This window comes from Eleginops maclovinus, chromosome 20 (assembly GCF_036324505.1).
Source record: "Eleginops maclovinus isolate JMC-PN-2008 ecotype Puerto Natales chromosome 20, JC_Emac_rtc_rv5, whole genome shotgun sequence".
Taxonomy (NCBI): Eukaryota; Metazoa; Chordata; class Actinopteri; order Perciformes; family Eleginopidae; genus Eleginops; species Eleginops maclovinus.
In genome coordinates, this window is record NC_086368.1 from 25,860,103 (window position 1) to 25,875,592 (window position 15,490).

Here is a 15,490-nt window from a genome sequence, read left to right on the forward strand (position 1 = left end):
TCTAAAGAGGTGTAAAACTGAAAGTATAAAGTAGCAAAAGGAGGTACAACTACCTTAAAATTGTACCCAAATACAGTATTTTAGCAAAGGTTCTCACCATAATGCACATGGTAATGGTTAAAATATTTCTGAATGATTGGCTTAGCCTGCACAATCTAAAATGTAACTAATCAGACATAATTAGCAACTTTGCATGTTTGTGAATGTTCAGAAATAAAATAAAATAAATACAATTCATTTCTCTGTCTTTATCTTTGCTCTCTCACTCAAATAACCAAAAGAGTCCTCGTAGAAACAAACATCTCTGTGGAAGCCTGGACAACAGGACAATGTGAAGCTGGGAGTTAATGTCGGGGATGACTGGGTCAGCCGATGGGTCATCGGGGTCTTTTGCACCATGTGTGCAAGCTTCGCTCCGTCAGAACGCAACCTTAACAAACTCATTCAGGCTCAGTGGGGTGTAAGGTTAATGGGACGGAGGATGGGGGTTAATCCCGAATCAGGTGGTCCCTCACAAGACCGAAGGCAGCAGATCAGGGTGAGGAAGGCAGCGGAGTGTGCTGAACGGTATCGAAGGAGAGACTGCGTCAGAAAGTGACAGCAGCACAAGTGCGTCAGGAGAGCAACCACTTCAGAAGAAGGGGCTTTCCTCTGGCAGTTATAGAGACTTACAATTTCTCATAGGTTATGAGGTTATGATGCCACCAGCTAAACAATCAGTCAATTTCATTTCTGTTTTTTATTTCCACAGAGATCTTCTGGTTGAATCCTCAGTGTCGGGCTTGTTTATCGTGTTTGTAGCAGCAAACACAAACTCTTATTTGTTGAGATCTCGAAATGTATTTCAGACCATAACCTTGCTCCAGTTTTTCTTATTACAATTATTATCATTTTTGTTTGTTGTTTTTATTTAATATAAGAAAAAAATAACAAACAAAAGGAAAAATCTACACAAAACACATATTACAGTATAAATATTAAGGCTGTCAATCAATTAATTTATTACAATTTAAATTATGAAATTACATTTAAATTATAAAATTTCTATTTGCCTGGAAAATGTATTTAATTTTTTTAAATTAATCTAATAAACCTGTTAATTTGACAATCCTAAAATATAAAAACAATAATCAAAAACGTAAATAAAATGAAAGAAAAATGAATTAAAAAAGAAATCTTAAATATAAGGAAAAATATATCTTTGATGATTTAATTACTTTTTTATTGTCATTTTAAAAAGGAGACATCCTCACCCTGCTGCTTAACAAAGGCATGCGCTTGGTCCTGCTCTGCCTATCATGAGGTTATATGCAGGGTGAGATCTGTGTGTGCTTAATGATTAAAGCGAGGCATGGCTGCTTCGGGGGATTAACACATTTTATGCCAATTGCAGACTCTGCCTGAATGCTAATTCACCATTCACTAAAGTGACTGATGTGATAATACTTTTGAAGGATTCAAGGTCACGGAGGCGGAGGATTACATAATGCAGTCCTGAGACAAGAGAGGTAAAAAACAGAAAGATGAACACTCTGCCCGTCGCTGGTGCAGAAAAACCAAAATCTGCAGAGATGCATTCTTTTTCCAGACCCGTAAACGTGATGGCTGGAGCCACAGCGCTGCAGAGCTGTGAGCAGTGAAGGTTAACCTCAGTGGAGACCACAGCAGCAACTGATAGGGTCGCATGGTACTGCTGCATGTGTCGGCTCTGAAGCAGGAGTTGTTTCCCGCGGTATCAAACAGAGGTCAAAAAGGTTTGTTTTGAAAACAGAAGAGCTTGAAAAATGGAGGATTTGTTCTCAGAAAGCATATTCTATTTGACATGAAAGGATTAATGTGCAGGGCGACCAAGTTCCCCCCTCTTCACGTCATGCCCGATGATTTTAAGGTGTTTTTTTTTATTAATAACCGCCTCGTTGCACATTATGCCGAATATTGCACAGCCTCATGCTTCATAAACCATTGACTAGACTCCCAATATTAATATATCAATGATTTGATGGTCTTAAAAAGTATCTCAGTGCTTCCAAAAACAAAAAAAGTCTGTTCCACTGCGTAGCAACGGCTGGAACTGCGGGGACAGCAACGTCACTCAAAATGACGGCACCCCTTATCCAGGTTTTCTGTAGTGTCCAAGTCTAATAACAGTTTATTTTCCACTAACAAGTCCTTGAACAATGCCAGGGCTCATACCGTGTTCCAGTTTTACTTCCTGTCTGCCTTGTTCTGATGATTTCTCTGACGTCCAGCACTCTAACCTCTTTCCTTCGCTCCCTTGTTCCTCCTTAGCAATGATCATTATTTAGCTTAGCAGCAGTGTGTTATCCAGTATTAACAACCTCTGAAATGTCCAAATTAACCAATCAGAATGGAGTATTTTACGAAGCCGTGAAATAAGACCCAATAATAGTCCCCTGCTGTCTAGATGTGAAGGTTGTGATTGTGTGTAGGGCTTTGAAACAGATCGATGTGCGTGACGTCATCCTTACCCTGATCATTTCTGCCACGTAGCTCTCCGGGCCGGTGTACTCGGTGGAGTCCTTCACCTTCACCAGCACGATGAAGAACAAGTAGTGCCACATGTTGTGCTCCACTTTGATGTGTTCTTCGAAGGTGACCGTCTTATTGTCAAACTTGTCTCTCTCCAATCCTAGAAAATGACACATACACACACAAAATAATTAAACACCGTGAGGAAACACACACGATGTAACCGCTCTTGTGACCTAAAGCAGGATGACTCATTGAAATTGGCTCACAAGGGAATGGACAAAAAAGATCAGGTGAGCTCTGCTGAAAAAGTCTGTCACACCAAATCCCTCTTATCCTTTTTACGCTCTTGTTTTGCATTTGCAGAAAAATGGAATAACCCTCTAATGGTGTTGCCCAACACAAAGTTAGTTCAGACCAAATGCCAATGAGTGACTGTTTAGTGACGGATGAGGCCAGCTTCTGTGTGAGTGTACACTCTAACATGGTCAAGAGCCATCAGGCAACAGGAAGAAGCACTCCTCCTCCCCTTCCCCTTCCCCTTCCTCCCCCTCCTCTCCTCCTCCTCCTCCTCCTCCTCCTCCTCCTCCTCCTCCTCCTCCTCCGCGGCAGCCGCAGCAGCAGCAGCACCTGCCATGACTAAACATTCATTCTGGGAAGAGGAGGCGTTTCGCTGTTTATGCTACTCACAAAAAACTGCCCCCATGTTGCACAGCAAGCAGCTCGCTCATACTCTGAGCAGACCCCTCCTTTGATTCGCCTTGATGTCATCATCATTTGCAAACCTCAGCATGCACACTCTCTGATGTCACTGCACAGATACACAGCAGCTTTTTGCTAGTTTTGCTTCTGGCTTTGACTCGAATGTATCACGGTTGCCTTGTTAAATTCTAAGAAGGGATTGTGACTTCCTTACAGTGCTGATTAAAATGTGTGACAAAGGTCGTGAGTCACTTTCTTCTTATGTTGATGAAGCACAGTGTCGGTTGTTACTTGAATGACAGAAAAAGGGACAGCGTTTATACGGTCTTACAGCAATATAGCCACGCAGGATGACAGTTATTTTTATTTCCCTCACCGCAAATAAAACAGGTTGTCTTTAAGATTTCCTCTTTCTTCTGCTTCTCGCTCCTCAGGTCCGCGAATGTGTCGATGATGACACCAAAGATCAGGTTGAGGACGATGATGATGACCATGAAGAAGAAGAGCAGGTCGTAGATCACCCGGGCAGCGAACAGAGGCTCCTGTTGGAGACAAACAGGAGAGGATGGGTAGAAGAACAAGCTAGATGTGGCGGTGTTACACTAGGAACGACATTAGTCATGTATCTGTTCGATGGCAAGCTAATTTTAAGGGAATTTTTGAGTTTTGCATAAATATATATATGATGGGGACATTTTTTTGTCAAAAGTGGGGGGAAAAAGTCACACTGGCTTTTTGTTTGAATTGGTTCAAGTTTAAATAGTTTGTCAGCAAATGTTGGCCAAGTTTCATGCTATCCAAAGAAAAAGACAAGTTACTGCAATGATTATAACAAATGAGCAGTAATGTGAGTTACATGTTGGCTTCCTTATTATTAGGTTAGTTGATAAATAAACACCATTGGTTTCGTCCAAACAGGGGCTAACATTTTAAAGTGATGCCAGAAAACTACATTTCTGTTCGTCAAAAACTGTATGATTACTAAAAAATGTGATAAATCGTGTCAAATAGAGCGTCAGGCGGCAGAGACAGCTTTGATTTTACGGAGAATAAATAGAGGATAGATGTCCGGTGGGTCTGCCGATGGACGAGTGGCTAGCAGGCTCACACTGAAACTGAGATTTCTGATTGTCCTTTTTTCCGTAGAGGAAGTAAAGAAACCTGGATTTATTTGTTGTTTGAGGTGCAATATATGACTCGGCAGCTTTAAGATGTGAAGAAACTATTATTTTCCGCTTTGCATTGCATGGTTTTTGCCGGGAAGTGGGCGGGGCAATAATTCTGTCGGGAAGTGGCGTCAGCGCCCTCATACTATATTTCGGTAGGAAAACCCTGAATACTAAGTTATATTAGTCATATTGTTTATTAATATAAGTATAAAGCAGAAATGAGGTATCAAGTGTTCAATTGAATTCCTAAAATATCTGTCGGATTAAAAAAGCTGCAGTATGTTTATAGAAAAACCGAGCCCATTTACATGCTGTCCCGGGGGTAACACATTGAATTGAGTCATAATGCAATCTGTGCATCCAGACTAAAGTACTAGTACATGAGCGACATGAAACACAACCCGACAACTGAAAACAGTACAGAGAATTCACATGTGTCGGTCTAGCTGAGGTTTATATAAGCATGTATGAGTCATGCCCTCCGCTCTATGGGTCAAGATTCAGATCTGACACATGTTGTGGTATTGCACGAGCTCTTCTTCATCCTGGATAAGTACCATTAGGGCTTTTTTGGAGCGTTTGAAGTTCTGAAAGTCCCCTACGAAACCTCATTGACCTCGAGTCTCTCTCTCACAGACAGCCTCTTTCAGCCTGCTGCATATGGAATTAACCGAGCATTTTTTATTCGCTTATGCGGTCAAAAATGTTCAGTACTTCTTTGAAGCAAGATTTAATTCAATAAAATGTATTCATTAAAACGTTTACTTTTTAAGTTTTATTATCAGTGTTCTCCATCTACTTGAATCTAATTAAACTTAATTGAATCTCTGTGTGTGGTACGGGACTGTGCAGGCATGTGATGTGTGAGCAAGATGTCCATGCTTCCTGTAATCCAATAGATGGTAGACTTCAACAAAGAGGGCAAAAGGATGAAAAAAAAGATGCTCATTTTAGAAATGTAATTATAGTGTTCTTTGAAAGTCTTATCTACTCTTGGGTGTGATTTTGTCCTCTTCGTGTTCCTGTGCTTTGTACCTCTTTGGATGGCTTCCTCAGGACGTCGCCAACACCTCCTCCACTCCTGAGGCCGTGACTCAGCACCGTGACAATGCACATGAGCAGCGAGTCACATGACCGCTCCTTGTCCTCGATCACCACAGCCGACGGCTGGATCGCAAGGGTAGCTGTGGAGACACAACGACACTGTGAGAAATCAGAATCAGAATGCCTTTATTCGTCTCACACAGGGGACATTTTCTTTTGTACAGCAGAAAGAGCCTAAGACAGCTTAATATTACACCCAAGATACAAAACTATATACAAAATCACACAATTTAATCACAAATCTGTCATTTCTTGTGATGAAAGTGTGTCTGCACGGCTACGACTGGCCAATCATGCCTTTAAAACTCATTTATAAAGAAGAGGGGCCATTTAGCATTGGTGTGTAGAAGGAACAACAACGGTACTCAATCAGTGTTTCATTACTTCATAGTTATTTTGACTTGATTAAAAAGCTTGAAAATACTTTTTTTTCAATTGTTAAAGCTGATGCTTCTTTTATTCTTTTTCAATTTAAACATTAACGTCATAGTGACATCACTATGTAATCCTTGCTGTTCTATTGGCTAGAGCTTCAACACATATTACGTGATAGGCTAAGGGGCGGGACATCTGTATTGTAGAACAGTCTAAATTATCTGGAACATTTATATTGAGTATTCTTGTGGTTCATGTCCTTTCCCCTGTATATAGACTTGCTGCTGTTTATGGTTTTTATTTTATTCCATTTCTATGTTTATTGTTTTTTCCACCTTTATTAACATTTTAATGCCTGAACACACAGCGTTTGACCAATCACAACAGATCCAGGCCAGCTAACCAATCAGAGCAGACTGGGCCGTGGTTCCAGGCAGTATGAGAAAAATAAAGACCTTTTTGAACAATAAAGCGTGTAGACATGTCTCAGTAGAGGAACTAAATACAAAAATGTACCTGGAAATAACCATCATAGCGCCCATTTGAAAAGGTCACTTAATTGAAGTGTAATATAGAAATGGAATAATGTCTTGAAATGTACTCTTAAGCACAGTTAAAACCAAACCACAATGAAACACTTAATACCTCAAACACCTCAAGAGTAACTAACCTAAGAAGTAGTAAAGTACATGTTCTCTGTCAGATACCCTCTAAGAACTGAGCTACACAAAACAATGGAAGAATTAGGGTCCGGATCCTAAATCATTTGAACCCTACTTTCATTCTATGCTCAGCTAATGGAGGGGGTGTCTCTGACAGAATAACATGTCTGGGAATTTCCTTAACTATCCTCTAAAGTACAAGTCACCAGACAAACACGGCCCGGTGGTGAAGCCTAGACGAGGTCGCGCCACTGTGAGGACTCCACACGGTTGGCTTATCGATTTAAAAAAGGCGCTGCATGTGTTCAACTTTGATTGGAGGCTTTCCCCATCAAGGTCAGTCGGTTTGGAACAGTTTGTGGTTTGCTGTGAGAAGCTATGTGCACCCATCGACCTGCTCCTATGATGGCAATTAATCCCTGACCTCTGACCCCCAGGCCCCTACAGCAGGTCTTAGGGCCAGTCTAAAGCCCTGGTGTTTCACCCCGGGCTCCCTGAAAGCCCCCAGTTGGTGCAACTGCGTTTAATCCCATGTGACCAGGACGGCTCAGTGGGACGGATCTCCTGTCTGCGAGGACATAAAGACCTTCACACACACACTCCCAGAGACAAGCCCGCACTTAGACACAGAGTCACACACTTGGGAATCTCTTGAGAGACATGCATGCACAGACACGTGGAGTCAACCTAAAAAGAACCCTTCGACCCTGACACACGCACGCACGCACGCACGCACGCACGCACGCACGCACGCACGCACGCACGCACGCACGCACGCACGCTTGTCAACCTACCATCCATCACAGCCTCTGTCGAGCAGTTTTCCCCATTCTCTTTCTGGCAGACTCCACCAGTGAAGTACTCTCCCACCATACTGGCTCCATGCTCTGTAATAATAACACATAAACAAAATTAAATTAAAACATATATATATAATAAAAACATAATAATAATAATGCAAATAATACATTTCATTTATACAGAGCATTTGAAGGTATTCAAAGACACAGTTCATTTGCATAAAGATGGATTAGTGCAGTAACGGATGTGTTTGGGAACAGATATGCAGAAAGAGGGGGCAGCTATGCTCCATTTCATTTAGGAAAACAATACTACATTTTTTCCCAATGCTTATGAACTGATCCAACCTTTTTATTAAGAGTGTTGGTGGTGGTAAAAACAGTCATAATGCATGTACATTAAAATGGTCACACACTTTTCCTTATCTTCAATTTAACTACAAGTACTTTCAGAAACAACCAGTGTGTGTGTGTGTGTGTGTGTGTGTGTGTGTGTGTGTGTGTGTGTGTGTGTGTGTGTGTGTGTGTGTGTGTGTGTGTGTGTGTGTGTGTATGTGTGTGTGTGTGTGTGTGTGTGTGTGTGTGTGTGTGTGTGTGCTGCAGAGAAACATTCCTTGTTCCAGTCTCTTGACTGTCCCCGGGGTCAGTGACGGGCAGGTTATTTATGTCCGACACGGTGAGGAAGTGAGAAGCAGGAACCTGCATTATCGGCATACCTAGTGTTTTGTTGGGTATCCTATCGACCGCCAGGATGAAATCGTCTTTGAAGAATATGTAGCCCACGATGGAGAAGAGGTAGACGAGGATGAGAGCCAGCACGGCGGTCAGGACAATGGAGCGGCCGTTGCGGGTCACACTCTTTATGACGTTCAGCAAAGTCTCCTCCCGGTACACCAGATCGAAGAGCTTGGAAGAGAGAGGATTTAGAGTGTTTAACTAAGAATGACTTTTTTATGGTTTTGGTTTTGCATTTTGGTAAATATTACCCTAATTAAATTAAATTTTCCAACATCTTCAGACTAAATAAGATTAGATTCAACTTTTTTTTCTCATTGCACAATCCTTGGGCATACATGTCCACGTGTGTGCATGCGTGCTCTGTGTGTGCTCACGTACCAGCAGGCTGTAAAAGAAGACGTGAACGAAGACCCCCAGGCTGCAGATGATCAGGTAGAGCAGGTGGTACAGGAACTCCACATCCATGACCATGGCCAGGTAGCCACGTGTGAAGGTTCCCCGGTTCCCCACAAAGCTCGTCAGGAAGATCATCTTGTTACACAACTGGAGAACAAAAACAGAGACAACATGTAGAAACATTATGGTGCAGAGAGGGGAAGCTTTACATTGATTACAAGAATATAGTGGATGTGGTTAAGTGGTGCAGAACCTCTCACGCATATGCATCCATGCTCAAGCGTGTTAGCAGCTGTAATGCTACATAAAGTTAAAAAGGGGCCCTATTATGTTAGTATTCACACTTACATTGAAACCCCCCAGCAGGAGCAGCGTGGGCTCCAGGCCGACAGAGAAGATGAGGCGCAGGATGGTGGAAGCGATGAGCGCTCGGATACCGTGAGGCTGAGGCAACACGATGACGATGGCCAAAGAGACCAGCATGGCCATCCACAGCAGGGCAGACAGATGTGGCTCCAGGGTACCTGGGGAGGAAGGAGGTCACATTAGGGAGGAAGTGTGGCTCTTTTCTTTTGTATCAGTTATGCTGCCAACTATTTTCAGTGAAATTAGTGTATAGTTCTCTGTTAAGCTCAACTGCACAACACACATAAATATAGCTTAAAGCATCAGAGAAACTAGAGGTAATACCTTGAGGTTGTTTTCCTCTGTCAGCCCACCAAGCTGAAGTTTAAATTCATGAAATGGCCACAATTAGTTTTTGAACTGAAGTAAAATGAAGTGGTAGCCAAAAAAGCTTTTTATGGCCTTGTGAAAATTAGAATCAGTTTCTTCTTTTTTCCAAATTTGAAGAAATTCCCTTCAGGAGTTCTGGGAGATTCATGATCCAGAGAAATGGACAAACAAAGGGACAATCCAAAAATCTGAAATCATTACTATTTAAAGACTTTATTTTAAATATGGAAAGCTTCAATCAAAAATATTTTCTCTGATGATATAATTAACTATACTAATAAGACCTGATCTTTGCTATAGACACCCCAACTACACAATCACAACACTTGTGTCATTACATGCCATAAAAGTAAAACGACCACGATGAAGCAGACTTCTCTTCCAGTTGAGAATATAGTTTTATTGGTGGGCTTCACGTGTTACTGACACTAACATACCCCATTAGTTTCGCTCATGAAGACAATTGTTTTGGATTTGTATAATGAGACTCTCTGTGTTGGTTTTTACACTTATGTCTCTGTTATTGCTTCATCATGAGCTCACAAGCACCAACTCAATGCCCATCTATGTCCTATTTTTAAACACAAAAGTGCATTTATCTGTTGTTTTCTTTCCACCGAGGCTCTTAAACACCACTTGAGAGTGTCCCTCCATCCCCTCCCTGCTAAGGCCTCCTCCTTCACGCCTCTCTGTGTACAGATCACATGACAGCTTCTTGTTACATAACCCCCCTGTCTGCTAAAAATACACTTGGCTGGAGCTGAAATCACCGGGGATGGTCCCGGGCGCTGCATCGTAACACGCTGCCTGGGCCGCCTGGACTTGGCAGAGAACCCAGACGCAGCAGCTTGCACGTCACACACCTACAGACTCAGACCATTCATCCCTCTCACGCGCTTACTCTGCAGCCAGAAGGAGATAGAGAGGCTGACCTTTACACTAAACCACTTGCTGTACACTTCACTGAATCTAAATGCAGCCTGACGTTTGCTACGTGATGAAAACTGAGATTCTACTTTACATATGTGAGCGCCTGCGACAGGGTGGAGGCTCTGGCAACTACTGATCAAGGGATACCCAACTCCTTACAAACACCCAGCTGACTTACATTACCCTACAGAAAAGACACAAGTTATTTGAGGTGCTTTTTTCAGCACGTTCGACTTCCACTAGGAAAAAGCCCCCCACCACAGTTTATGTTCAAACAAACCACCTAGAGGAAACCTCCACTGACAGACATGCGAGCGCAGCTGATACAACAGCGTTTAAGGGGACTTTTTAGTGTTTATGTCCTCTATACAAATCTATAATAAATGGAGAGTTTGAATGCTTTGAAGTGGGGTTGGGATTAGATGTAAAGAATATATACAAAGGACTTCATGCCCAGCACACTTTTACTGCAAAAAAACTGTAAATAAGTCAAATGAGAAATGGGAAAGTAGGGGGGAGATTTTACAGTAGATGGTGGTCCTGAACATTTTAGAGAAACAGGAAGTGGTTACCTCGACGGGAGCTAAGCAACTACTTCTGCTCCTCACCTTTAAGGCTATCCACAAACTCACTCCTCTGTACCTCTCCGACCTCCTGAACATCAACACACCCACCCGCACTCTTCTGCTTCCATCCACCTCACTGCCTAACCACCAGCCGCTCTGAACCCCCGCCTCTGGATCTCCCTCCCACCGGACATGCAGAATATTGCCTCTCTCCATTTTCAAACCACGTCTCCAAATATATCTCTTCACACAGGCATATCCGCCCTGATCACATCGCACATCCTCTGTTCTTTTTGATTATATTGTTTTGTTTTTCTGCTGTTGTTTTGTTTTGTATTTGGTGTATCTTCTTCTGTCAGGCAGCGCTTTGCAACGGGGAACTGAAGTGGTTGCAAAGATCTAATCTCTCGCTAAAGCCACCATTGAATATTGTTTTACCTCTCAGAACACAGTTCACTTTCTCAAATGGTTTCAGATTAAGTTACTGTATGACTGTTTTAAAGGGTTCGTTTGATTGTCACCCAATAACACAAATGAACTAATGAATTGAGACAGCTTTAAACCAGAAAATCCTGTCTCTGCCAGGTTTAACTTCTGTTGCCCGAAGGTGGCATAGATAACAACACAAGTTAACCGGAAAGGTTGGAAAGGGACAGCAAGGTGAAGGCGTGAACATATTCTAAATATAACTAATAGTTCTTTTAAGTGGGCTTTTCTTTTAGGTTGCTAGAATATATTATGCTGTGCCTCGTCCATAGCAGTACATAGCTTTCCTCCTGTGTCAATACTCGTGTTTTGCTCCAAATTAGATGAAACTGCCATTTACTGAAGATAACACAGGATAATAACCCCGCTTAAAAACATCCACCTTATCCCTTTAACCTACAAAACAATGTACAACCTGGTCATGTTTTTTTGTTTCTTTTTCTAGGATTCCAGCACATCCACCCACTACTTGGAAAAGCTCCCAGCCACAGTTTCCCCTCAAATAAACCACCTAGAGGAAACATCCACTGACAGGCATGAGAGAGATGCGTGCAGCTGATACAAAAACGTTTCAGGGGAATTCCAGGAGTTTAAGTTCCCCATACAATTTGCAAGCACACCTTTAAACAGCTGTACAAATGTGTTCATTAAGACCAGACTAAGTTCACTGGAAGAGTCTGGATTGGACAAGGTTTACAGGCAAGTGGCTTGAATATTAAGAGGAAGCTCATGTGAATTGGGGACGCAGTGTGAGTGTGTGTGTGTGTGTGTGTGTGTTTGAATGCATTGAATATTCACCATTAAGCAACTTAACAGTGGCTGGGTTTTTTTCTCTTTTTACCTGACTTCAGTGTCCTAGAATGAACTGATAAGCTCCCAGAAGACCTTTGACACTGGAAACCCCATGAAGTCGCTGGAGCTATGCTAACAACCTCGTTTTTTTCCCTTCTTTCTCTCTGTTCTATACCGCTGTGAGGAAGTTCAAACAAAAGGGACCTCGCCGTTTGACCCCACATGGAACAATTGAAAGTGTATGCGGATCACAATGTGTGTCTTCTTTCTGCTACTCCGCACTGGAACAATGCAAGCCTTATTGGCTGCGGCTTTTCACATCCCCACAAATACCGACTCAAGGAGAACTTAGAAGAATTTAGAGAAAGCAAAACAAACAGAGAGCTGAAAACATGCTCCGGTTGTCACAAAAAACCTTCTGTTGTGCAGGAATTCCGATCACTTAGACGGATGCCTTTGATTTGATATTTTATCTTTAGTACCACCTTGTGACCCAACACCAGAGAGGATTTTCCCAACCTTAATCTGGACAATTTTGGCCACATGACACAGCCTTACTGATTAGGGGTTATTAATATGGTTCTGGGTGAAAAGGTCAAATATGTTTTGTAATTCCTGGCAAAATGTGCTTATTTTAAACAAATCATTTATTTTTCTTGCTTTCTAAAGTCAAACTTTGAATTGTTGAGTTGTTTCGTGTCTCATTTATACATTCATTGAAATATATTTAAGATTGCAATGTAATTTTAACTCTCCAGGGTCAGATTAGTTTTTTTATTTTATACCTATACAGAGATGATAATCCAAACAATTTTAACACAGCTTTACCATGTTGACAGTGACAGAAGGTTGGGACAATGATATACTGAAGTGAGGCTGTTAATGTAATGATTGGAATGTGTGTAATATTCAACCTCAACCATTTCTATGTCCGTGTCTTATTGTGTTTCTATTTTGTTAATGTAATCGTGTGTTATACGGTTCAGATCCACGACAAGGCGCTTTAAGTTGGATCATGTTTTCACAAAAGGACGTTTAGCAAATGTTTATTTGGAGTTTTTTCATAAAGATGTGTAAAATGCTGAAGCCAAATTTAATCTGGGTTTTTCAATCTCACGTCATTTCTCAACTCCAACTCCATCTTTGCTTCTCAGATGGCAAATCGAAATGTAAACAATCTTTTTTCCGTACAGTTGTTTATCTGGATATCCTCTGGCCAGAGAATTAACTCCGTCAGTCTGATAGTCGACGGGTTGAGAGATGTTAATGACACTGACCTTTCCTTCTCCTGCACCAATGCACCAGGCAGACCATTCAGATCCATAGAGGACGTTTGAATTAAAGCATGTGGATTACGTAAGAGTAAAGCCAGGGCTATTTTCCCTCTTTGTGTGTGTGAATCTGCATGTAATCAGGTAGGTGTCACGTGTTTTCCCCAAGCATGGTTTGATGTTTCCTGCAAGTTTCTGGCAAAAAGGACACAACCTCAATTACCTGAACAGACATGTATGGAGTAAAAGACTATTAAAACCTGGAGCAGTGTGAGCATGACACCATAAATCTGATAACATGTTAAGTCACGTAACAGAGGTCAAGTGTCCAATAACAGTTCAGATCTTAGAGCCAAGACAAATCCATCTTGGTCCTTGGTGATAGCACCATGGATCAAGATTAAAATCTTACATTCTCTTCCCACTTCCACATATGTCAGGTCATGTTGGGAGGTGTGAGGCTACACCCAAACCACAAGCAGTGTGGTGCACATAGCGTTCTGTACACAACGAAAATGAATAATGCATTTTAGATCTGTAATTCTGATCACATGCCAACTGCTATGTGCACATGAAAACATGTTTGGAAGCTATTGCTCAAGAGCTACACAAAGAAACACGTGGACAATCCTCATGACTGCACTCCATCTTCTGCAGAGATTGAAACAGTTAATGATTATAATGGAGAGCCAGTTCCTTGAAGCTTGCAAAGAGCAGATAGGAAGTCGTGGTTGGAGAAAAAACTCCTTGAAGGAGGGCTTCAGAGGTTTAGCGATGCATGCCTTTAACAAAGCTTGAACATCAAATAAATAGAGATATTGTTTATGTTACGCTACACATTATTCACCAAGGCACGTTCATTTACCACACAGCGCCTCAACCGCAATCTGGCAAGAGATTCAGGTGTGTGTTGCTAGCTAATGGAGCCTGAAGCGGCTAACCACAACCAGAGATTGGGAGCTGACAACAGACTCCACATTTCTACTCTTGTAGTTAACGCTGACTCTAGTGGCATCACTCACTGTTATTTCACGCAGCTCCATCTCCACATGTTTACCCATATTCTAGGACCTGAGATCCAACTACCGACAGATATGACTAAAAGCGATCATTATTGTCTTAATTTGGCAAAATAATGAGAACTTCAATGCAACGAAACGGCTTATTTTAAACGAGCCAAGTTTTTAATCTGCCAATTGGACTTAAATAACAAATGGAGAGAAAAAACAGAAACTTGGACACCATCTTAGCAATCATGCTCAGGGGAATTTATTTTGGACGTCTTTTCTAACTTGTAAAATTAAGGGTAGCTTTTAAAATAAATCGCAAACAGCTTTAAAAATCACTGCCAAGCCAATCTGTGTCTCACCTCTGGGACGTGTCGAGTCCAAAATTCCTCAGGTGTTCATATCAGTCTTCAAATACAGTGTTACCACTATTTACAGATTCGGAGGAGAAAGTGACAAAGGTATTGCCATTTTCACACCTGGGAATCACTGTTGTAAGTGTGTGTCTGCCAATTGGCTTCAGGAACAATTTCTAATCCTTTAATCAAAACAAAACTTGATATGGCCCTAAATGTACTGCAGGCCTGGGGTGGATGAGGACAACACTGAGCCACCAGGGTTTTACCTGTAAGGCGTAAACATGTACGGGTGTAACACATCCTGCCAGCCCCTAAAAAAACCTTTGACAAGCAATGATCCAAATCCTTTTCTTTGATCTTTGCCGTACAGGTTTCTGATGAATCACAATATGCCATCTGACACACCCGTCTTTGCGAGGTATTGTTTATGCCACACACACTCCCATTTCCGGAGTTGTTAAAAGTCAAACTCAACGTGTTAAAAGAAGATCTCATTAACCTTTTGTTCTCCATGCGGGGGAAAAAGGGCTTAAGGAAAAGATGTGTTGAAATAGGAATAGACTTCAGCAGACTGACCTCCTCGAACACCCTCCAGAGGGTAGAAGAAGGCCACGAGCAGGTTCATGAGGACAGCCAGGTTGAAGGAGATGCTGCTCCAGAAGGACATGTTCCTGGAGCACCAGTACAGGATGGGCTGAGCTGGAGAAGGGGTGTTGAAATTCACATATGTCATTAACAGTGGGATACGATAAGCATAATGCATCTAATAACGGCACAGAACATGGAAATTAGTCCCAAATCACATTCATGTCAATCGCAACTGTCCGTCATGTTTCTGATCAGCTACACTACTTATTTTTCATCTTTTATCAGAGTGCAGAGGTATTCCTTTGATGTGAAAACAAAGC

The 15,490-nt window shown here is 41.8% G+C and overlaps 1 protein-coding gene across 11 annotated transcripts in view; it reads right to left on the reverse strand.

Annotated features, from left to right (window-relative positions):
* Nucleotides 1-15,490, reverse strand: part of LOC134882989 (inositol 1,4,5-trisphosphate receptor type 1-like) — a 99,507-nt gene that overhangs the window by 8,618 nt on the left and 75,399 nt on the right. For all 11 annotated transcript variants that reach the window (XM_063911060.1, XM_063911056.1, XM_063911053.1 and 8 more), the window contains 8 exons: nucleotides 15,159-15,281; nucleotides 8,785-8,960; nucleotides 8,419-8,583; nucleotides 8,019-8,208; nucleotides 7,297-7,389; nucleotides 5,397-5,545; nucleotides 3,569-3,734; nucleotides 2,490-2,650 (listed from right to left, as the gene is read on the reverse strand). In XM_063911060.1, coding sequence (XP_063767130.1) covers nucleotides 2,490-2,650; nucleotides 3,569-3,734; nucleotides 5,397-5,545; nucleotides 7,297-7,389; nucleotides 8,019-8,208; nucleotides 8,419-8,583; nucleotides 8,785-8,960; nucleotides 15,159-15,281 — 1,223 coding nt within the window. The remainder of the gene's footprint in view (nucleotides 1-2,489; nucleotides 2,651-3,568; nucleotides 3,735-5,396; nucleotides 5,546-7,296; nucleotides 7,390-8,018; nucleotides 8,209-8,418; nucleotides 8,584-8,784; nucleotides 8,961-15,158; nucleotides 15,282-15,490) is intronic.